At 42.4% G+C, this 25,175-nt stretch overlaps 1 protein-coding gene and 1 long non-coding RNA gene across 5 annotated transcripts in view; one reads left to right on the plus strand and one right to left on the minus strand.

The window, feature by feature from the left end:
* E2F7 (E2F transcription factor 7) overlaps positions 1 to 12,292 on the plus strand; it is a 41,553-nt gene extending 29,261 nt beyond the window's left edge. The window contains exons 10-13 of the mRNA XM_055587181.1: positions 866 to 1,373; positions 3,463 to 3,718; positions 5,274 to 5,695; positions 9,346 to 12,292. Coding sequence (XP_055443156.1) covers positions 866 to 1,373; positions 3,463 to 3,718; positions 5,274 to 5,695; positions 9,346 to 9,516 — 1,357 coding nt within the window. The 3' untranslated portion in view covers positions 9,517 to 12,292. The remainder of the gene's footprint in view (positions 1 to 865; positions 1,374 to 3,462; positions 3,719 to 5,273; positions 5,696 to 9,345) is intronic.
* LOC129656551 (uncharacterized) overlaps positions 1 to 25,175 on the minus strand; it is a 136,415-nt gene that overhangs the window by 8,128 nt on the left and 103,112 nt on the right. For 2 of the 4 annotated variants that reach the window (XR_008716388.1, XR_008716379.1), the window contains exons 2-3: positions 21,978 to 22,145; positions 9,237 to 9,427 (exon numbers count right to left, since the gene is read on the minus strand). This is a non-coding gene — a long non-coding RNA (uncharacterized LOC129656551). Of the gene's footprint in view, positions 1 to 9,236; positions 9,433 to 21,977; positions 22,146 to 25,175 lie in introns of all 4 variants that reach the window. The other 2 variants (XR_008716385.1, XR_008716378.1) reach the window with 2 other exon arrangements.

Here is a 25,175-nt window from a genome sequence, read left to right on the forward strand (position 1 = left end):
TCTTTAGCAGCTGAGCTCACCAGGAAGCCCAATGTGAATGTGTGCTGTTTGAAAATTCTGTAGTAATACAGAGTGGAATGGGACGAGAACAACAGAGAATAATTCTGTAAATACATTTACTTCCCCGCTCGCTGCTTACTTCATTTATCTCACAGTGAACGTGAGATAAACAAGATGTGCCCTTTAAATCAGCATCTGGCCTCATCTCTGTTATCTGCCCGACATCTCTCAGGGATTCCATGTGCAGACCCCACTGGGTGGCCTTCTGTAGTTGGATGAGCCTCTGGGCTTAAGTGTTCCTCCCTCATGGTGGGGGAGGGGGCTAAGAGTAGCTCCTGTTTAAGAATGATGATGTAAAATTGTTACCATATTCTGCTGGTCATTATAGCATCTTGCTGGGCAGCCAGTGACTACTGGCTGTGGGAGAGGTGGAGGGGAGCCTCTGAAAGCCCCTATCCCGTTGCAAAGCATCCATCCAGGTTATAATACGTGGTTGTCTGCTTCTGGGGTTAGCTCATGATCTCAGGGAGCCCACTTTAATAGTGGACATGGGGGACTTGCCTGGTGGTCTAGTGGTTGAGAGTCTGCCTTGCATTGCAGAGTACGAGGGTTCAATCCCTAGTCGGGGAAGTAAGATCCTACTAAGATCTTACATGTCGGGGAGCAACTAAACCTGCAAACCACAGCCTGGAGAGACCGCAACTAAGATCCAATGCAGCCAAATTAATAAAAAAAATTTTTTTTAAGTAGCAGAAGTGAGCAGTGTTCCCTCAGTCCTGCTTTGGCTCATTTCTCTAGGAAAGCAGAGCTGGAGGTCAGTAGACTGTGGTGACTGCATGGCCCCACTCTGTTCCTTTCGTTACAGGACGGTAGCTTTTGCCAGTCAGAACATGATGCCTCTGCCGAGCAGCCTGGACCCTGCAGCTCCTCTCCCCAGCCCATCCGTTGACTCAGAATACCATGTTAGCCCCTTGTGCCACCAAGTCCTCTCTGCGGCCCAAACAGACTTGAAGGCCTTGCCTGCCCAGAACGGTCTGGACGGCCAAGGAGGCGTTTCCCTGGCCTCCATGGCGCCAGATGTGGAGCGCCAGCCGCAGGCCTTGGCGGCTGCCCAGCCCCTGCTGTACGTGCCGCCCACCCCTCTGTTCATGCTGTGCGGGGGCCTGCAGGAGGGACTGTCTCCGGGGTCGGGCTCAGGATCAGGGAGCATCGGTGGAGGCTCCGAGGTCACCGCAGCAGAGCAGCCCCCCATGCCCTCAGGTCAGAAGCGCCTGAGCAAGGAGAGGAGGCTACAGGAGGAGGAGGAGGAGCCAGCCGCCAAGAGACAGAGAAGGGACCACGAGGACGGTCCCCTCTCCCTTGTCATGCCCAAGGTGAGTGGGCAGCATGCGTGCCGACTGACAGCCTGTTGACCCGGTTTCTTCCTAACTGAGATGCACAGATAGACACAAGCTACTGAGTCTGCAATAGGAGGTGGTGCCTGTATCAGTTTTATAATTAAGCCCAGGCCTGCCTCTTCCAAGTAACCTGGCCATAAAGTTCAGTTCAGTTGCTCAGTCGTGTCTGACTCTTTGTGACCCCATGGACTGCAGCACCCCAGGCTTCCCTGACCATCACCAACTCCCAGAGCTTGTTCATATCCATTAAGTTGGTGATGCCATCCAACCGTCTCATCCTCTGTTGTCCCCTTCTCCCGCCTTCGATCTTTCCCAGCATCAGGGTCTTTTCAAATGAGTCAGTTCTTCGCATCAGGTGGCCAAGGTATTGGAGTTTCAGCTTCAGCATCAGTCTTTCCAATGAATATTCAGGGCTGATCTCCTTTAGGATGGACTGGTTTGATCTCCCGGCAGTCCAAGGGACTCTCACGAGTCTTCTCCAACACCACAGTTCAAAAGCATCAATTCTTCAGCTCTCAGCTTTCTTTATAGCCCAACTCTCACATCCATACATGACTACTGGAAAAACCTCTGTCAGCAAAGTAATGTCTCTGCTTTTTAATATGCTATCTAGGTAGAGAGAAGGCAATGGCACCCCACTCCAGTACTCTTGCCTGGAAAATCCATGGACGGAGGAGTCTGGTAGGCTGTAGTCCATGGGGTCACTAAGAGTTGGACACGACTGAGCGACTTCCCTTTCACTTTCCACTTTCATGCATTGGAGAAGGAGATGGCAACCCACTCCAGTGTTCTTGCCTGGAGAATCTCAGGGACGGAGGAGCCTGGTGGGCTGCCGTCTATGGGGTTGCACAGGGTCGGACACGACTGACGTGACTTAGCAGCATCTAGGTTGGTCATAGCTTTTCATCCAAAGAGCAAGCATCTTTTAATTTCATGACTGCAGTCATCACCTGCATGATTTTGGAGCCCCCAGAAATAGTCTCCCGCATTGCAGTTAGATTCTTTACCAACTGAGCCACAAGGGAAATCCAAGAATACTGGAGTGGGTAGCCTATCCTTTCTCCAGCGGATCTTCCCGACCCAGAAATCAAACCAGGGTCTCCTGCATTGTGGGCAGATTCTTTACCAACTGAGCTATCAGGGAAGCCCTGGCCATAAAGTAGTCCTGTAATAAAAGTAATTTTCAGAAAAATCACACTTAGCATAAAATGCTAAAAAGTATAAAGAAAAACAAAAAAGAGGCATTCACTGTTAACACGTTTGTATATCCTTTCCCAGTCTGTTTTGCCGTATTTTTTTTTAACACGTCAGTGAAATAATCATCTACTCCAGGGTGCCCCTGAGGTCCAGGTCAGGAATGGGGTGCCACTGGCTCTGTGTCTGCATCAGTGCGCATGCCACTGCTCAGAGAGCCCATCTTTCTAGAATAAAAGAACAAAACTCTGAGCTGCCTGCACCCCCTGCTTAGCAGCCTTTTGACCAGTAAAACTCTCCGAGAGCAGAAGCACTGTCATTGCGGCCATTTGTAGGAGGTCAGCGAAGCACACTTCATGGACATCAGTCCCTTAATTAAGACCCTTCCTCCTCTATGCGTTCCTCTTGCCAGAATGAATTTTTCTAGTTTTGTATATAGCCTGTGGCTGCAGAACAGCAGGGAAAGACTGACTGGTATGTCTATATATGTGTTTCTCAGATAAACAGGACAGCTTTGGGTCAGCCCTGCAATTCTTATCCAGCCCCTAAAAGCCTACAGCATCAACACCCTTTGTGTATTCCAACTCAGTAATTTATTTCACCTTCTAAACACCATGCTCACTTACTCATTATTAAAATCTCCATCATTTCTATGCTTAAGAAATCTTAAGCCTACAGAAGCCCATGTCATGACGTTGACCTTCAGACCATTCCTCTAATTACGACAGAAATGACAGACATACACAAATCAGGGGGGTACACAGTGGTGCCTGACCTTTTCACTTTATGGGTTAGCTATTTGGAGAAAACTGTTATGATTCACTGCTGGGAATTTGATTTGCTTTTCTTTTCCTGGTTGGGTTGTGCTTAGAAACCTTCAGACTATGCAGACATCGCCTCTCCCAAGGCCTCAGAAAATAGGGGATCTGCACCCCATGAAGACACTCACATGAACGGGCAACTTTCTGCTGCAAAAGCAGTTTCAGGAAAGGCTACCACAAACGGCTTCGTCTCTTCCGAGTGGGGAAACCCTTCTAGTAATACAGAGATAGAAAAGCCTTCGGAGGAAAACGAAAGCACCAAAGAGCCGTCTCCGCTGCAGTATCTTTATGTGCAGTCTCCAGCAGGTAAGAGGTGTCACGCCTTCCAGTCCTTTGGGTGCTTGGATTATACATTGCATGTTTGCATTTTTGTTTACATCATGTGACCACACTGATGTCTTGAGGAGCTGTCTCTGACTCATTTCACTCCAGCCCCTGGCTTTCTCCATCAATGAAATGAAGATGGAGCCTGCTTGCACTTTCACCAACCTCTCAGATAATGAGAAAGTAATTAGGGCAGGTAATTTATTTTTAATGCATTTAACTTTCCTTGGTAAAAAAAAAACACAAATATTGAAATGACATTTCTGTTTTTATAATCCAGCTGAGTCTGGCATTGGTTCAGTTTCGTAATATGAACCTCTCGGCCACCACGTGTGGCTCACATGCCAGCCACTTAAATATCCTGAAGTGCTGACGTGTCCTTGTGGTTGAGGCTGGGACTGGAGTGAGGGGGCTGGGCATTAAAACCACTTCTGATCTGCGTGAACTTGAGTATCTAGCCCTCCTGAATTGGTAAAACAGCAATAATAAGAGCACCTGCTTCTTGGGGGTGCTATGAAAACAAGATTAAATTTAATAAGCTAATACATCTGGAGCACTTAGAATAATAGTGCCTGACACTTAGAAGACTCAGTAAATACTCTCTTTTGAAATAAAGCTGAAATATAACAGTTACCTAATTTTTTAAATATGCACTGTGTACATGAAGCTGCTCTTGATACAAAGAGACTTAAAGTTATTTTCTTCAGTTTCTTGTTCCTGTCACAGTTTAGGTGGGTATCCATTATTATTCGTTGATCTAGAACACATTCTTTATTCCTTTAGCCAATATTTTGTGAGAGCTTCACCTAAGCATGATAGTGTTACTGATACCTTAATAAACAAAAAACAGACCTAGCTTCTTCAGAATGAAAATGTCAGTCCAGCAGCTTTTTCTGGGCCATAGGTCCTTGGACACTATGCAGAAGCCTGTGGACTCCTCCTTAGGTTGTTTACAAATGCAGAAAATTAAATATATAGGATTACAAAGGAGGCAAATTACATCAAAATCCAGCTAGGAGAATCATTTTAAATTATAGTAATAAGATCTGCCAAGCCTCTCATAACTGTGGGGAGCTTTAGACTCAAGAATCCACCATCAAGGTAAGATTATATGAATACACCTGTGCTTTTTACCAGTGACAGTGTCAAGGTACTGTTCATTTGGCTGATTTGTTGCCTGTGATCTTAATTGAGGGAAATATAAATTTCAGTTAGAAGTTGATCAAAAGAAAGATATTATTTTTCCCATCCAAGTTCACTTTTCTCCTCAGTTTGGGTTCAGTGGAGCTCACGCTAATAACCTCTCCTGGGAGACGTGAGCATCCACCAAATTTTCACACGAGTAGAGGTGGAAACGGGGAGGTGGCCTTTGTGGCAAGGAAGTGAGGGGTGCGGGAAGAGCACAGAGGGGGTGGCCTGGTCTGGAGGTGGATAATTAATTTACTGTGGGCTCCCATTTTAAAAGGCCCTGAACGTGGGTGCTTGGATGGCATCTTCGCTTTGCACTGACTTCCACCTTGCTCTGTTTGTGTTGCAGGATTAAATGGTCTCAGTGTGCTTCTACCTGGCAGTCAGAGCCCTCATGCTGTGGGACTGCCTGTGGGCCCGCTGCCCTCACTCAGCGTTCCGTACATGGTCTTGCCCTCGCCAACTCTCGGTGGTTTTCCTGTTCTCTACTCCCCCCCAATGCCTGGGCCAGTGTCCTCTGCTCCCAGCCCTCTCCCAAACATGGGACCTGTGAATTTTGGCTTGCCTGGCCTCGGATCAACAGCTCATCTTCTCATCGGCGCTGCCGCCGTGGTTAATCCAAAGTCGTCCACACTCCCCTCCACAGACCCTCAGCTTCAGGGTCCATGCTCACTTCACCTGAGTCCGGTGATGTCAAGGTCCCATGGCAGTGTCCAGCCTGGATCCCCTGCTTATGGAGGTCTCCCAGCCTCCACGGTAAAACTACAACAGGTGAGTCCTAAGGGTTCCTGTTAGCCTGGCACATGGACAGCGCATCAAGCCATGATGGGGTTTGCCTGCATCGCATCAGGCTTCCCAGGTGGCGCTAGTGGGTAAGAAGCCACCTGCCAGTGCAGGAGATGTGAGAGGCACAGGTTCAGTCCCTGGGTGGGGAAGATCCTCTGGAGGAAGAAGTGGCAACCTGCCCCAGTATTCTTGCCTGGGAAATTCCATGGACGGAGGAGCCTGCCAGGCTACAGTCCATGTGGTCGCAAAGAGTCAGACACGACTGAAGCCACTTAGCACAAACACAATCAGACTTTAGTCAAACCACTTTCCGATGGAGATCCAACACCAGATTCTAGCTAGCGTCCACTCTAGACCCGGAGGCATCTGCTCATTTCATTAAATAGTGAGACTGAAGAGATCGTGTGCTTTGAAAGCAAAAATAGTTTTATAATCAGAAGGGACTTCATCGTTAAGGGGGATTTTTGATGCATGCTGACTATTCAGGTGATTTTTCCAAGCTGATTTTTCATTTCATTAGGTCAATAAAGGAGACCATCCTGAATTTTAGTTGTGCAGCTATAGAAATCGTCAAGGGAAATGAACGTCTTAATACTAGCTCAAAGATTGTTAGCATCTATCATTTCTTAAAATGCATTGTTTAGGAGGCAGTGGATATATTAATACATATGGGAAAGACTAGAGATCTCTTCAAGAAAATCAGAGATACCAAGGGAACATTTCATGCAAAGATGGGCTCGATAAAGGACAGAAATGGTATGGACCTAACAGAAACAGAAGATATTAAGAAGAGATGGCAAGAATACACAGAAGAACTGTACAAAAAAGATCTTCATGACCCAGATAATCACGATGGTGTGATTACTGACCTAGAGCCAGACATCTGGAATGTGAAGTCAAGTGGGCCTTAGAAAGCATCACTATGAACAAAGCTAGTGGAGGTGATGGAATTCCAGTTCAGCTATTCCAAATCCTGAAAGATGATGCTGTGAAAGTGCTGCACTCAATATGCCGGCACATTTGGAAAACTCAGCAGTGGCCACAGGACTGGAAAAGATCAGTTTTAATTCCAATCCCAAAGAAAGGCAATGCCAAAGAATGCTCAAACTACCGCACAATTGCACTCATCTCACACGCTAGTAAAGTAATGCTCAAAATTCTCCAAGCCAGGCTTCAGCAATATGTGAACCGTGAACTTCCTGATGTTCAAGCTGGTTTTAGAAAAGGCAGAGGAACCAGAGATCAAATTGCCAACATCTGCTGGATCATGGAAAAAGCAAGAGAGTTCCAGAAAAACATCTATTTCTGCTTTATTGACTATGCCAAAGCCTTTGACTGTGTGGATCACAATAAACTGTGGAAAATTTTGAAAGAGATGGGAATACCAGACCACCTGATCTGCCTCTTGAGAAATTTGTATGCAGGTCAGGAAGTAACAGTTAGAACAGGACATGGAACAACAGACTGGTTCCAAATTGGAAAAGGAGTTCGTCAAGGCTGTATATTGTCACCCTGTTTATTTAACTTACATGCAGAGTACATCATGAGAAACGCTGGACTGGAAGAAACACAAGCTGAAATCAAGATTGCCGGGAGAAATATCAATCACCTCAGATATGCAGATGACACCACCCTTATGGCAGAAAGTGAAGAGGAACTAAAAAGCCTCTTGATGAAGGTGAAAGAGGAGAGTGAAAAAGTTGGCTTAAAGCTCAACATTCAGAAAACGAAGATCATGGCATCCGGTCCCATCACTTCATGGGAAATAGATGGGGAAACAGTGGAAACAGTGTCAGACTTTATTTTTCTGGGCTCCAAAATCACTACAGATGGTGACTGCAGCCATGAAATTAAAAGACACTTACTCCTTGAAAGGAAAGTTATGACCAACCTAGATAGCATATTCAAAAGCAGAGACATTACTTGGCTAACAAAGGTTCATCTAGTCAAGGCTATGGTTTTTCCTGTGGTCATGTATGGATGTGAGAGTTGGACTGTGAAGAAGGCTGAGCGCTGAAGAATTGATGCTTTTGAACTGTGGTGTTGGAGAAGACTCTTGAGAGTCCCTTGGACTGCAAGGAGATCCAAGCAGTCCATTCTGAAGGAGATCAGCCCTGGGATTTCTTTGGAAGGAATGATGCTAAAGCTGAAACTCCAGTACTTTGGCCACCTCATGCGAAGAGTTGACTCATTGGAAAAGACTCTGATGCTGGGAGGGATTGGGGGCAGGAGGAGAAGGGGACGACAGAGGATGAGATGGCTGGATGGCATCACTGATTCGATGGACGTGAGTCTCAGTGAACTCTGGGAGTTGGTGATGGACAGGGAGGCCTGGCGTGCTGCGATTCATGGGGTCACAAAGAGTCAGACACGACTGAGCAACTGATCTGATCTGATCTGATTGTTACCATGATGTGTGTGTGGGAGTGTGTGTGTGTGTGTATATATATATATACACACACACACACATACACACACATACTCACAAAATATATACAGGTGTACATATGTAAATGTCTGTAATCAGTATAAATTAATCAGTACTTTATTCATTCCCCCAACTCTATCCGTAGTTCAGTCAATAAGCATTTGTTGAATTACTGTTATGCATTAGGCATTGTTCAGAATAATTACCTTCTCTCCCAGAGAAAGGGTTATGCTATGGCTACAACTATTTTTAGACAATTATCCGAATCTCAAAAGTTTGCCAGACATTGAAGTAAACATGTTTTTAAACAAGGTGATTATAACATACCATATGCATTTTGATGATCGGTTATGTGTTAGGCACTGACCTAGGCAGTAAAGATACTGGTAAACAAGATAATGGTTCCTGCCCTTTTCAGGCATGTTAAAGGGGTAAATGTTTAACATGAGAAGATAAATATTAGCAAGTAAACAAAAAGAGCAAAGACATATACACGTACTACTCACCAGGGATGGTCTGCTGCTGCTGCTGCTAAGTCACTTCAGTCGTGTCTGACTCTGTGCGACCCCATAGACGGCAGCCCACCAGGCTCCCCCATCCCTGGGATTCTCCAGGCAAGAACACTGGAGTGGGTTGCCATTTCTTTCTCCAATGCACGAAAGTGGAAAGTGAAAGGGAAGTCGCTCAGTCATGCCCGACTCTTAGCGACCCCATGGACTGCAGCCCACCAGGCTCCTCCATCCATGGGATTTTCCAGGCAAGAGTACTGGAGTGGGGTGCCATTGCCTTCTCTGAGGGATGGTCTAAAGCACTTTAATAATATTCTCTCACTTAAGTCTCACAGTCCTGTTAATTCAGTACTTTGGTCATCCCTGTCTTTGGTTGGATGAGAAGACTGAGGGACAGACCAGCTAAGTAATTTGCCCAAGGTCACACAGCTAGTTATGGCAGAGCCCAGACCCTGGCTCCAGCTGCTTGTGACCGCTTCGCTAGGCCACCTTCATGCACACAAAGTAAATCCACTAATTTCCAGCTGTGATGAGTGTTGTGAAGGAGACACATTGGGTGAATGACAGAAAAGCCAAGGGGATGGAGCACCTGCACGGGGATCACAGCCACACGGGTCAGGACAGGGCTTCCGGTTCAGAGACTTGAGGCAATGTAAGGTCACTTCTCTTTTTATGTACTTTTCTTTTTCCTATTTCAGTCTCAAGTTCCAGTGACCCCCAAGAGCATCCGGTGCACACACCAAGAGACGTTTTTCAAGACGCCTGGCAGCCTCGGGGACCCTGTCCTCGGGAGAAAAGAAAGGAATCAGTCACGAAGCTCCAGCTCAGCACAGAGGAGACTGGAAATCCCCAGCGGGGGCACCGACTAGCCTGATGCTTTGCCCAGCAGAGGTGAGGATCCAGGCGCCCGAATTTCCCTTTGTCGTGTCCTAATGCTGAACCGAAACCAGCATGCAAACCATCTGGTCTTCAGCATGCATGCTTCCTCTCCCCTGCATCCCCTGGTTCTAATGTTAACTATCCATCCTCATGAAGCATCTGTATTCCTGCAAGTAATTGTTCCTAATTGTGCATTTCATACCAGTTAGTGTCCAACTCTACGTGGTATCACGGTGGAAGCATCAGCTGACTTCTGTCATTTTCATTTAGGAATCACCTTATTGCTGGAAGGAAATCTCAATAGCCTCCTGGAACCTTGTGGTTTTCCTAAAGGGGAGGGGCGCGTCTAGCACTTAAGTGGGGTGAATGTTCTTGACGTGTATTCACTCACCCCGAGTAGATCTGTGGTGAGAGAAACTTCCTTTCTGCAGTTTAAAAAAGCTACTGCTTCCTTCGGCTTCATCAGGAAGCCAGCTTCAGTTGTGAATCCTATGGTATTATTTATTTTGTTCGTGAAGTGGGATTTAGTGCAACAAAGTTTACAATGACAGCAAAACACATATTTTTCAGGGTATGACGACTTGAATGTTTGTACTTTTTTCCTAGAATTTGCCCTGCACTTACTTTACAACCTAGTAATAATGTGGATAAATATATATACATGACGGAATGTCAAGACCAAAATAACTGTGAATGACACACCTCGCTATGATGAACTGTGCTAACCCAACCTGGGCGTGAGGATTAAGATGAACTCTAGCAGCCAGATAGCTGCTGCTCGATAACTGTGTGAACAGTGAGGTTTTACTGATCATTTGTTAAAAAACAAAAACACCTACCATGTTCAGTTCCCTTCACTACATGCCCTTGTGGTTTTTTATTTAAATGTTAACTGTAGAGTATCAGGTATGGGATGTCTTCTAGCTATTGCTTTTTATTGAATACATCAGGATGGTAGAAAGCAATTCTACAGAAAATTGAGACCTAGCTGGGATGTTTTAGTAGAATTCTGAAGAATGACAATGTAAAGGTTGATATAGGACAATGGGTGATACTTTTTTTTTTTTTTTTACTTTTTTTTCTTCATGATGGGATGAGTAAGAGGGAGAACAGACACATTATGTTTAGAATCCCAAAGTATTCAAACCAGAGTGATTTTTTTCATAGAAGTTCTGCAAAATGAGAACAGAGAGTGCAGGGGATCGTTGTTCTAGCATAAATGCAATTCTAGAGACTTAATCATCATCTCTTTGTTCAACTGTGTTCCTTGAGGGTTTCATTAAGTAGCTGAACTAGATCTCTGCGTGCCTAGATGTGTTGATATTTACCTCAAGGTCTTTTCAGAACAGATGGCTTCCTCCTCCCCCGACAACCCTGCCTCCCTCTCCCCCTTCATTTTCCCCTCCTTTCCTTCCTTCCCTCCTTCTTTTTCCCTTTCTCCTTCTTTAAACTTTTAAAATTTGGAATCTTGGTGTAGAATTTTATTTTTATTTTTGGACCCAAAATGTTATATGAAAGAATAAAAATATTAATTTAAGAGACTCTGGGAGTCTGATAAAGTAGCTTTATCCTTATCACCCCCACGAGATCATTGAAAACTTGAGGTAGGTAGCCAGATTAAATAACTTTGCTATTAATTAAAATTTTTATCAACACTAAACTTTTAAAGTTTACAAGATGGTTTCCCTCCCCCCCACCTTTTCACAGTCTTCTCTAGAGTTAAACAGATAAAAAGTCTGGTTCTCATCTTCTTCTAGTCTAATTGTATGGTAATGATTACCCTAAAGAAATATGATAGATTTCCTATCGAAACAAAAATATGCCTCTTTCAAGTAGATTGTAAGATACACAGCATATAAATCCACACAGGATACATACATTTTAAATATATCATGCTTCAGACCGTCCACAAAATATTTTCACTAGAGAGAGCTACATTTAGATGAAAACACAGACTGATTTTCCCCACTGTTCTTGGATACCTGCCACTTTAACTTCTTAATCCTTTTTTAATTCTGTTCGTAGTAAGACCATATAAACCTCAGAAGATTTACGGTTCTTGAGGAGTGTTAACAGACAAACCCATAAATGAGATTATGATTCTGTGACCATACTTAGCGATAGAAAAACCAAGAGCAGGTTCCTTTTGTATTCAGTACCCACTTCTTCATGCAGCTCCATGATGTGTAGAAATAATAATGCAGTGATCATTCTCTCAGAATATGAATCTGTTTGTTACAGAGCAGCTGACGGGAGTGGAGCAGCTGAGCTAGACTTGGATATTAGGGGTGGTGAAGAAGCCATGGTGGCAATCTTGAGTCTATCATTGTATAATTTTGTAAAAGAAAAAAAAAAAAAAATGACTGTCCGTGATCCTGCTAAGGAAATGCAGCTTTGAGTCAGCACTGAGGGAGGTGTGTGTGTGCCCTACACTGTCCAGGGTTTGTGAAACCCTTTCATTCTGGTACGAGAGTTGGGGGTATAACTTTTATACTTGAATCTACCTACCAAGTTTACATTTCTCAATTCCTTTTTGTAAGGTGCTATTTCTGTATTTAAATACCTTTTTTCCCAGTGTGAAGCTGCTTTCTGCTTTATTTGATTGCACTGCTAGTTTTGTGTAGCTATTTTATTGCTGCTTACTGCTTTTTTTTTTGTATTACGTTAGCTCTGCTCTTTCTTCTAATAGCTATATTATCTACATAATTTTTTATTTTCGTTTTTTCTTTTAGCAAAGTATTAAGCTTTATAAAATATGAATAAAATTAATTCATTTTAACAAGAGGTGTTGGTTGTATTTGTTGGTGAGCTTTCTGTAGATACTGATTTCATGGTAAAACCATTCACTATTACAAAATAGCCAACCAGACCTTCATAAACCCAAGTCAGCTCTCTTTCCTGAGCCCTTCTGGTGGTTCCCAAATGCCAAAACTTAGAGTAGCAGAATCATGTGGAAGCTTGGGCAGGTTGAGGAACTCTGCTGTTGAGGTTTTCATTTCTACCAGAGGTAGAATCACTGCGGGTTTGAAGTTTCCAGATGATGTGAGGCTTAACCAATATAAGAATCACCAGTGAGATCACCTCCCTGGCTTCTCATGATCTCTCTTAGGTTAAATGGTTCTTAGTCTAGCAAATGCTAACCCATTGTTCAAAGCCAGATTCCATGGTTACCCCTCACTTTTAAATGAACCTCCAAGAGACTTACTCTGACTTTCCTTAGCCTGTATTATCTCCAGAGCCAACTGGAGATTCCATTGCTGTCGGTCTCCTCTGCTAGATTGTCAGGCACTGAGAAAAACAGCTTAGAAACTCCAAACTCAGACCCAGCCCTTAGGGCTCTGAAAGTGAAGTCGCTTCAGTCGTGTCCGACTCTGTGTGACCCCATAGACGGCAGCCCACCAGGCTCCCCCGTCCCTGGGATTCTCCAGGCAAGAACACTGGAGTGGGTTGCCATTTCCTTCTCCAATGCATGAAAGTGAAAAGTGAAAGTGAAGTCGGTCAGTCATGCCCGACTCTTCGCGACCCCATGGACTGCAGCCTACCAGGCTCCTCCATCCATGGGATTTTCCAGGCAGAAGTACTGGAGTGGGGTGCCATTGCCTTCTCCATAGGGCTCTGAAGAAGCCCCTAAACGGTGAACAGAGGGACCACAGGACCTGCCACAACAGGGCTTGTCCCTTCCAAGCCTTCAGGTAGATTCAGCTTGTGCCTGAGACCTCTTCCTTCCAACAAATCACTTGTGCCAGTCCTTAGCCTTCGTCTTACAGAGGTATCTAAAATAACCTGGACAGATCTGCTTATGCACACAGTCAGGATTAGGATTTTGCGTGAGTGCTCAGTCACTTCAGTCATGTCCAATACTTTGGGAACCCATGGACCATAGCCCGCCAGGCTCCTCAGTCCTTATAACTCTTCAGGCAAGAATAAAGTGGGTTGCCATTTCCTATTCCAGGGGATCTTCCCAACCCATGGATCCAGCCCGTGTCTCCTGTACTGGCAGGCAGATTCTTTACCACTGAGCCACCTGGGAAGCCCGTTAGGATTTTACTAGCATCTATTTAGTGGCATGTTATGTTATAACAGTATTGCAGGTATCCACCAATATCTTGCATGTGCCCATCCTTGCTGTCTAACAGTGTAAAGGGTATATTGAACAAGCAGAACTCGTGGGATGATCGTGGAAGCAACTTGATTTTGTCTGCCAGTGTCCCCTTAGGCCTGGTCAATGGGGGTAAGACACACACACTTGTATGAAGGTAAAGTCAGGTGCTGAGGCCTCCCTGTTACTGTAAATAGTAGAAGTTCTATAATTTTAAGTTAAGACATTCTCGGTTCATGATGCAGAATGAGCATTTAAAATTTCCACTGCCTGGGCTCTCTGTAGCCTGGTCACCAATGACAATCCTTTGTCTCTTCTCTGCTGGGTGTCTCTCCTTTTCCAGTGAGCTGGCCTAGATTTCTATGCCCAGGAAGATCAAAGCAGGGGTGGTGTGAGAGGTGATCAGTATCAGTTCAGTCGCTCAGTCATGTCCAACTCTGCGGCCCCATGAACTGCAGCACGCCAGGCCTCCCTGTCCATCACCAACTCCCAGAGTCCACCCAAACCCATGTCCATCAAGTCGGTAATGCCATCCAACCATCTCATCCTCTGCTGTCCCCTTCTCCTCCTGCCCTCAATCTTTCCCAGCATCAGGGTCTTTTCCAATGAATCAGCTCTTTGCATCAGGTGGCCAAAGTATTGGAGTTCCAGCTTCGACATCAGTCCCACCAGTGAACACCCAGGTGAAGGTGGCAGGTAAGCAGAGGTGATTGGGCCTCTCATATGGTGGGCCTGGTACGTGTTGGAGCTGTTTTACGTGGACAACTGCTCAGAAGCCTCTGCTTAGGAACACTTGCCGGAAGAAACTATCTTCCTCCAGCTGCTATTCTCTTTCAGTCGCTGGTTTTCCAACATCTACTCCACAGAGCCTACTGGGCAGGATTTAGAACAGTCTATCTGCCAGGCTGCCACTAGCCCACATCCAGTGCCTGATTCTTGGCGAGAAGGCCCAACCCAACTCACGTGGCCTCTCCCTCCCCACTGTAGCGTCAAGCCCACACAGATCCCCCAGGCCAGAATCATGAACCAGCACACCCTTCTCAGCTGCAGGCAAGAGCTGAAGTGAGCAGCACCCTGCCCTTGCCCTTAGTGGCTCCTGGGAGGCAGAGGCCAGGAACCACAGCATAACTCTCCACAAAATCCATTTCTATTTCCACTCAGCGCTTTCAAGGTATTCTTTCAAGATCTGGTGGGTCCAAGGTCTCATAATGTGTAACTGGTTTGCAAAACCTCCTTTATCGGATTTACAGAATGCAACTCTAACTTGCTGCTGCAGCCAAGCTCACCATTTAACATCCTGTTAAAACAGTTATAATCTTCCATTGTCCAAGATTTGCATTATCCTAGCTGAATGTTAGGGAACTTAATATCTCATCTTTAAGAAATTAATTTTTGATCACTGCTAATGTTTTAGTATTACGATCAGTTTGATGAGTTTGATGTTCTTTCTGTCCTGAAAATGCTACTCAAATAAAGAAATCATACCTGAAGCTACAATAGTTTTCTTTTAATTCTCTCATATCTAAATCCTTTTTTGTAAATAACACAATGGTAGCATTCAGTTTGATTGGCTCTTTTATATAAGCAGTCAGTCATTCCCCAACTGTGCCCTGAAGAACTCGACTGCTGATAGATATTAGGAGTCAAAAGTGGGTAACTTTGGTAAAACATTAAATATCTAATTTTTTAACTACAGGATTTATTAGAGACCAAAATTTGCAAGAGGAAATATATATGCAAATTGTTTAAACCTGGTTTGATAGCAGGATCATTTTTTTTCCTTAGAGCATTTTACAAGTATTAGGTTCAGCGGAAGTTACTTTGAGAAACAATGAATTAATCTACCAAATAACCCTCTAAAACTTAGTCTTCACTGAATAGAAAAAGGACATTAGTTTCTAAAATCAGAGACTATAGGTGCTTTATATCTGTATTCACAATGCCTGCCACAAAATGTGCACCTAATAAAAATGGGGGAAGAATACTGGGTGATGAGTTAGCACAAAAACAGTTGACCCTTGAATAATATGGGCGTTAAGCACGCTGACCCTCCATGCAGCTGAAAACCTACATATAACTTAGAGTCTGCCCCTCACAGACTCCATGTTTGAGGTTCTTTCATATCCTTGTTCTGCATCCACCAATTCAGCCGACCCCATACCATGTAGTAATGCTGCCTGAAAGAGTACCATTGCAGTAATACTACTGAAAAAAATATGTGATAAGTTCAAACCATGTCATTTAACAGTCAACGATACATAATTTTTGAGAAACCTTAGTTGCATGGTTCTATATACACAATCGTTATTTCATAAATCACTGTGGTCTACAGCTTGGGTATTTTCAGTTGAGAAGAATGGCATCTATGATGCCAAAGCAAGACTGTCACCGTGTAGTCAGTCTTCTGGTATCTACCATGCCATCAGTGCTTAGAAAACTGACCACTGACAATCTTGCTTTTAACTATTAGTGGCATTCTATGCAACACTTTTTTGACTCAGCATCCCTTTCTAGTCCCCTTACAGCCTGGTCCCAACTTGACTCCCAAGCTATGCTAGCTATTGTTCATTGACCTTCAGCATTCAAAGAACTCCTGAGTTGTTTATCACAGGGTCTGGGAACTACATTTTCCAGATCCCCAAGCTATCAGGTTCTAGATGTGATTCTGTCAATTAAATACGCTCATGCAGGATTGGACTTCCCTGGTAGCTCAGCTGGTAAAGAATCCGCCTGCAATGCAGAAGACCTACATTCAGTCCCTGAATTGGAAAGATCCCTTGGAGAAGGGCATGGCAACCCACTCCAGTATTCTTGCCTGGACAATCCCATGGACAGAGGAGCCTGGCGGGCTACAGTCCATGGGGTTACAAGGAGTCAGACACGACAGTGACTAAGCACAAGCAGGATTAGGTACAGAGAAGAGAAGCTGAGGTTGTTCCTCCTCTTACACTAGAGCAGCTCACGAACAGACTGCAGCAGACTGTTTTGTACCACCCATCATTCATTCTACTGTTAAGTCAAAGACTATGTGCCAGCAATAACGTTGGCACTGGTTTCCTGCTGTCCCAGCCGTCATGAGGAAACAGCATCCCCCAACCCCTGGTGGCGGCTATGGTGGCATGATCTAGGCACTTCACAACAACCCCAGTCCTCATTTCCTTTTCTTCTAGCAATTTTGTAAGCACTCAATTCCCTCTTTCAAAACCTTCCTACTAGAAATACCTAGAGTATTTTCTAATTTCCACATAAAACACAGCAGTCTTATCTCTGCCCCTCCTCCCATCGCCCTCCACCCATCTTTTGTCAATCACGCCACTCTGAGGGCTCATACTCTTCGTTTCCTTCTCTGCATCTAGGCCGTTGCGCCAGACACCATCTCTTCTTAAAATAGCCTCCTCCCAACCTCTTTTCTCTATCGGGCTGTCTCCCATGCATCTTGCAACCTGAGTTTTTCCCACCTAGTGCCTAGCACTATGCCCAATGAATATATGAATAAATCCTTATGTATCCTTCAGTCAACCAAACTGAAGGATACATAACAGGATGCCCTAACTTTTCAAGGTTATTATATCTTAATATGCAAGGTTAACAAGAAAATAGTGAGTGCAATAAACAGCAGCTTCTCACCAGAATCAACATTTGATAGCTCTACCTATCCCATAAAAATCATGCTCATCATTTATTCACTCCATAAGCACTTATTGTAGCTATCGCAAACAGCAATAGTCTTTGGAGGGAGGAGGTGGCATTTTTCTTTTTCCTCCCTCCCCTTATCTCTCTTTAATAATGGTAAAGAATTATAGAAATGTCAAGTTCACAAGTACCCTGAAAGTTTTCACATTCACTCTATTTTACAGAGAGGAAATAGAAGGGGCCTAAGGGACTCAGCCTGAGTTACACGCTACTTAACCACAAAGCTGAATACAAGGCTCCCAGTAACCCACTAACCCAGTCCAGCACCCTTGTTCTTTCCATGCCACTTAACAAGTGAAGGCAAAATCTTTTCACAAAATGTTAAAGGAGTCCATACAAACCTATACAGTTTTCAGGATGCATGAACTTGACAGACCCACCAAACTTGGGTGAGAAGAAAGTTATGACTTTATTCCCCAAGCAGCCCTCTCTTTATACAACAAGCTGAAACTGTGCAAAGCAATCTTAGCATCTGACCTGTGTTTTGAAGAAATGTATCTGACATAGCCAGGTAGAGAAACAGAGGTGGAAAGAGGGCATTTGAGGCAGCAAAATGGCTGACAATTGTTCTATGACCTTTAAAAATTTTTATCAAAATATTTAAAACTTTCTTACTGTTGACTATAAATATTTAAGGAAGTGAAAAAGTAAAACCAATACTGATTTAGTATGTTATTTAAAACTTTAGAAACATTAAGAATGAAAGTGTTTTATTTCTTTACAATAAAAACTTATCAAGAATAGTTTGAACAGTGCTTAACTTCTTATCCCATAAATTACAGTGAATACTCGTCATTTTTCTATGTCTTGATGGATTATTATACTCCTTTCTAAGTTTGGATCAGCTTCCAAATTTCATCCTCTGCACTTTCAACTTCAAGACATATCTCTGTGAGGTCATTTAATAAGATGTTTTGGCAGGCATCACTCTCTCTGGAGGCATCTTTATCTTTTTCATCACAATCACTTTCCTCACTTACAGTGATAAATTCACCTTCATTACGCTCTTTTAACTGCGTATCTATAGTCTCTCAAATGGTGGCAGGGCCAGGGTCCCACAATCAATTATTTCTTCCTAACTGTACTTATGTTCAGCTCAAATTTCATCTCCACCATTTCTGCATTCCTTTTAATTTGCTTCACTTTCATCTTTGTTGGCCAATTCTTTCTTTCCAGTACTGACTTGATTAAAATGTCATGTGCGTACATCATTGGGAAACACAGACGAAACATGACTACATGCTTTTCTGTCTGCATGAGCAGACTTTGTGCATGAACGCTTGAAAGAAGTGGTGTGATTAGTCATTGGTCATGGTAGGATCTGTTATTTATGTAGTGATTTGTAGACCGAAATTGATAACAGTGAAATTGATACTTTAATGCAATTACTCACACCTAATATATCACATCAGAGTAATTGATATTTGAACCATGTTATCAGGGGACTGGAGTTATATAACTAAACCATGATAACTGCCATGTCTGCATACCAGAACTGTTTGTATTTATATTCTGTGATTTAAATTAATTTCTGTTTTATGGCTTAAAGACTGAAACAAATCACATGATGCCATAAAACTCCTAGAAGGTATCACAGGCAAAACATTCTCTGGCATAAATTATACCAGTATTTTTCTTAGGACAGTCACCCATGGCAATAAAAATAAGAACAAAAATAAACAAATGGGGCTGAATCAAACTTACAAACTTTTGCACAGCAAGGGAAATCATAAACAAAAGGACAACCTACAGAATGGGAGAAAATATTTGCAAACAATGCAAATGACAAAGGTTTAATTTCCAAAATATACAAATAGCTCGTACAACTCAACAAGAAAACCAAACAACCCAACCAAAAAATGCGCAGACGATCTAAATAGACATTTCTCCAAAGAAGACATACAGATGGCCAACAGCACATGAAAATACACTCAACATCACTAATTATCAGAGAAATGCAAATCTACAATGAAATACCAAAAATACGCCTCAAAACTACAATGAATACCACCTCACACCAGTCAAAATGGTCATTATAAAATTCTACAAATAACAAGTGCTGGAGAGGATGTGGAGAAAAGGGACTGTCCTACATCAGTGGGAGGAAGGTAAGTCGGTGCAGCCACTGTGGAAACCAGTATGGAAGTTCCTCAAAACACTAAAAGTAGAATTACCATATGATCCAGCAATCATTCCTAGGCATACATCTGGGCAAAACTGTAATTCAAAAAAATACATGAACTCCTATGTTCACAGCAGCACTATTCACAGTATCCAAGACATGGAAATGATCTAAATGTCCATCAACAGATGAATAGATAAAGAAGATGTGGTGCATATATACAATGGAATACTACTCAGCTGTTAAAAAAAAGGGAAATAATGCCATCTGCAGCAACATGGATGCGTCTAGAGACTATCACACTAAGGAAGAGAAAGACAAACACCATATGTGATCACTTACATGTGGAATCTAAACTATCAAATGAAACTATCTACAAAACTTACTCACAGAACAGACTTGGGGTTGTTAAGGGGGAAGTCCTAGAGGGATGGCCTGGGAGTTTGGGGTTAGCAGATGCAAACTGTTATACATAAGATGGATAAACAACAAAGTCCTACTGTACAGGGAGCTATATTCAATTTCTTGTGATAAACCATAATGGAAAATAATATAAAAAAGAACACATGTATATACATATATATGTGTGTATATATATAAACTGAATCACTTTCTGCTGTACAGCAGAGATTAACATGACATTGTAAATCAACTATACTCTAACAAAAAATTAATTTCTATTTTAATCTTTCATTCTACCTATGGCAGAAATTAATCTTGGTCAATTCAGAATAATATCAGTCGATTCAGAACACTCTTCCCGACCCCAGCATACATTTCCTGCCACACTCTAGAAGCAGTATTTGTAGTGACATGTATTTAAAAACATAATTCGAACAGGCTTAAACAATAAAGGCCTGGTTTGCTTATATCACTAAAAGCATAGAGGTAGGACCATGATCCAAGCTCATTTTCCCTTCGGTTCCTTAGGTTCTGCCTTACTCCCTACTCCATATGTTAGTTTAATCCACAGGTGTCAGCAATCACATTTCCACTCAAGACAAATTCAAAGAGAAAAAACAACTTGTTGGAAATTCTTCCAAAGGAATAAGAAAGGGCTTTCTCAGAGTTTCTTCGTAAAAATCTCTCCTCGGTTCATATAGGTTCCAGTTGCATTACAAGTCCATTTATAGACCAATTACTGGTGAGGGATATAGGATTACCTTTATTCTGTTTAGACCTATCTTTGGAACTGAAACCTGTGGGCTCTATAGGGGAGGAGTTGACACTTGAACAAATTGGGTTCTACTGGAATGGAAAAAGCAGGAAATAGATGCTGGCTGGCAACAGCAATTTCACTACAGCCCCACCTCCTCTCCCTGCAGTCACATGGCACCAGGGCGTCAGGAAGGACATACGGGTTCTCAGTCCTTATTTGTTCAAACTGACATCAGCTCAGGTGTAGATTTTCCCTTCCAGTCTTTGGTCCCTATTGCCCTTTCGACATCCACTGTGCCTTCCTTGGGTCTAGGTCCAACCCACTGGCCTTCCCTGCTGAGTCTTTCTCATCTAACCTCATCTCTAAGTCATCTCAGTCCCACGTTCACCACATCACTCACAGCCGCTAGGAAAGCCGCTAGTCTCCTAGGATGATGATCTTTCATCTGCCTCGAGCACCATTTAGGGGCTCAGGAGAGTCTTGTGAAGCTGTCTCTCATTCGCTCTGCCAAGATAGTTTCAGCTAAGGCTGGGTCACAGGGTCATTTTTTGTTGAGTCTGAACCTCTGGAGCCACCATTTGTAACGCTTCAACTTAGTGTGCTAAAGTAATTAGCTTTTCAATCATTTAGAAGGCATAAATCTTAGAGAAACTCTTGTCTTAAACGTAAAGATACATATAAAAGTGTTTTCATCATTCTACTATTTGTAACAGTAAAAAGCTATAAATGAACCAAAGCTCCAACAACATGGATAAAGAGTGATCTATTTGTATCCCATGCTACTATTGAATACTTTAAATAACCAGATCCATATGCATCAACATAGATACATCTAAAACATAAGGTTGAGTGGAAAAACTTGTATAAAAATATATAAAATATATATAAAAACATATTTTAAAGCACTTTATAATAAATATGGGAAAGAATAGACACAAAGAAATGTTATTATACATTAGCATCATAATAGGGTTTTCTCAAAAGGTAGGGGTTTATAAAGGAAATGAGATAGGATTAGTGGAGTAGCTTGAGCGGCATCTATAATGTTTTATTTCTTTTTTAACAAAGGGATCTGAGGTCAATATGGCAAATGTTAACAGCTGGTAATTCTAGGATATAAGTAGTCATGTCTTTCTTATATTAATCTCTACTTTTCTGTATGCTGGAAATATTTTATAATTTTAAAATTAAAATAGGTACTTTAATTTAATAATATTAGAAAACAATTACCATCTGTTGACTATAAATCAATGGTTCCTTGAACTGGGGTTTTTATGGGTGTGAGGGTTGTACTATGGGTCAGAATATCCGCTATTTCTTCCTAGAGGAAGTTTGTACTTCCTCACCATGTGGAACTCAGCAGAAGCCATGAACTTACTTTTTCTGAAGACATGTAGACAGAAGTGATGCGTGTCCCCAGAAGCCAGAGTTTTAAGAGAAGGCACGTGGTTTTCTATGCTTGTTCTTCCCTCTGCCAAAAATCCAGCTGTCCCAGAGAGGCACTGCTCTGTCACGGTCTTAAGCAAGGAGCAGAAGCATATCCAACCTGCAATGAACATAGAGCATGAGCAGAAATGAAGCTTGTTCTCATCACTAAGATTTGGACTTATTACCTCAGCCTAATTCAGGCTATCCTAACTGGCACAATTTAAAAGCACCTTAAGTGAGGCACCAACATAGCATGGGCTTTCAAAATCACTAACATCTCCTAGCATCATCTTTTTTTTTTTCCCAATTCAGAAGACATTACAAAAAAAAAAAAAGAAGAGTTATTTAAATTTAACATTTGGAAGATTTAACTATGGTCCCCTCAGCCCCTACTGCCATGGTCCTGTTTAGTATTAGAGGGGAAGCTTCATCATAGTCTGGCTTTTGGAATAAACCAGTGATTACAACCTGATATGCACAAAGACTTTGCAAGGGACAGGTTAATACTCAAATAATTTAAAGAGAATATACTCCCCTTTTACCTTCGAATTCCATTTGTATTTACAGCCTAAGCGGATAATCTTGGCAATTTATAAAACTGATAAACTTGGTGGCCTGGGTCACCCCTGGTCAGCTGTGGCGCTGGTGTAACTGTGGTCTTCGGTCATGTTGTGTTGCGCTGTATTGTCAGAGTACTCTGTGTCTGTCTCCCCTTTCTCTCATTAAAAGAAGAGCACAAAATTGTAATTGGCCTCCAATTAAAATAAATTAGTTAATTTAAAAAAAGAAAAAGAAGAGCTTGGGGCACTCCCTGGGTCTAGTGCTTAGGACTCGGTGCATTCACCGCTGTGGCCCAGGTTCAAGCACTGGTTGGGGAACTAGGAGCCCTTGAGCTGCAACAGATTGCCCCAAAAAAAGACCTTAATGCCTACATAACTGAAGATTACAGAGGTACACTGTTTGGGATACAAATATCTATGGGCCATCCATCACAGGGACAATTTTAAATACTGACATCTGCGCTGAGAAAATAAATGATTCTAATGACTGGATTTCTAACCCTTTTGCAGGTCAGGTAGCTTTCAATTGTTTTGCTCTTAATAGTTCTAAAGCAAAACTAAGACAGGTGCCCACTGATCATTAAAAATATGTATCTTGAAAGAGTACTAGGTTATATCTAGCAAGTGACTTAGAAACCATTTAAATAATTGAGTTACAGTGCATAAAAAAAGTTCTTCCAGTCCTATTACTTCCTGTGAATGAAAGTTTGTTGAGGCTTAAAGCTAGAAAAAATGATAAATATAGAGAATATGAACAAGCAACTCCTACAGCTCAACTCCAGAAAAATAAATGACCCAATCAAAAAAATGGGCCAAAGAACTAAATAGACATTTCTCCAAAGAAGACATACAGATGGCTAACAATCACATGAAAAGATGCTCAACATCACTCATGATCAGAGAAATGCAAATCGAAACCACTATGAGGTACCATTTCACACCAGTCAGAATGGCTGCGTTCCAAAAGTCTACAAGTAATAAATGCTGGAGAGGGTGTGGAGAAAAGGGAAGCCTCTTACACTGTTGGTGGGAATGCAAACTAGTACAGCCACTATGGAGAACAGTGTGGAGATTCCTTAGAAAACTGGAAATAGAACTGCCTTATGATCCAGCAATCCCACTGCTGGGCATACACACCGAGGAAACAAGAAGGGAAAGAGACACGTGTACCCCAATGTTCATCGCAGCACTGTTTATAATAGCCAGGACATGGAAGCAACCTAGATGTCCATCAGCAGATGAATGGATAAGAAAGCTGTGGTACATATACACAATGGAGTATTACTCAGCCATTAAAAAGAATACATTTGAATCAGTTCTAATGAGGTGGATGAAACTGGAGCCTATTATACAGAGTGAAGTAAGCCAGAAAGAAAAACACCAATACAGTAATTTAGAAAGATGGTAACAATAACCCTGTGTACAAGACAGCAAAAGAGACACTGATGTACAGAACAGTCTTATGGACTCTGTGGGAGAGGGAGAGGGTGGAAAGATTTGGGAGAATGGCATTGAAACATGTAAAATATCATGTATGAAACGAGTTGCAAGTCCAGGTTCGATGCACGATACTGGATGCTTGGGGCTAGTGCACTGGGACGACCCAGAGGGATGGAATGGGGAGGGAGGAGGGAGGAGGGTTCAGGATGGGGAACACATGTATACCTGTGGCGGATTCATTTTGATATTTGGCAAAACTAATACAATTATGTAAAGTTTAAAAATAAAATGAAATTAAAAAATAATAATAATAAAATTTAAAAAAAGAGAATATGAATATATGGATACTGACCTCTCTTTCTAGCAATGAATATTTATCATAGATAATTGAATTAATTTTTAATCCATATATATCTTTGATGTATATTTCCAAATAAAACACTGCTTTTTAATTTTTAATAATTATTAATCAACACTTCAATTTTTAATCAATTGTAAAGGTAGAAAATGCAGATAACTAAAGCCGCTAGTCACATAAATATTTTGTTATATATAATGTTATATATATTCCTCTGTAACAAAAATAAGTATGTAAATTAGAATTTAAATATAACATTGTATATGTATACAAAAGATATATATGACAGAGGATGAGATGGCTGGATGGCATCACTGACTCGATGGACTTGAGTCTAAGTGAACTCCTGGAGTTGGTGGTGGACAGGGAGGCCTGGAGTGCTTCTATTCATGGGGTAGCAAAGAGTTGGACACGGCTGAGCGACTGATCTGATCTGATCTGATCTATGTATCTCCTCCCCCAGCCGGTTAGGCTCCCAGCACTGTCCACACAGTGGCAGCAGTGTCTGTGCAGAAGGCTGGATTTCCGAATCTAGAGGACTTCTAAATCATTCCCATATTTCATTTGCAAGTAACATATTAAATCAACAGTTTACATACTGCATTAGAACAGTAAAATGTCCACTGTGACTTCCCACTGCTGAATTGTAAAATACTTCATTAATTTTCACTCATGAAGCAAATAAGCTATGGTTATAAATACCAGAGCTATGTAAATCTCTTTTCACCCACCTAATGACCTGGGCATTAAATTCGTTTTTAACACTCCTCTCTGCTTTTCTCTTCTTCAC

The sequence above is a fragment of the Bubalus kerabau genome, chromosome 1 (genome assembly GCF_029407905.1).
Source record: "Bubalus kerabau isolate K-KA32 ecotype Philippines breed swamp buffalo chromosome 1, PCC_UOA_SB_1v2, whole genome shotgun sequence".
In the NCBI taxonomy this organism is placed as follows: Eukaryota; Metazoa; Chordata; class Mammalia; order Artiodactyla; family Bovidae; genus Bubalus; species Bubalus kerabau.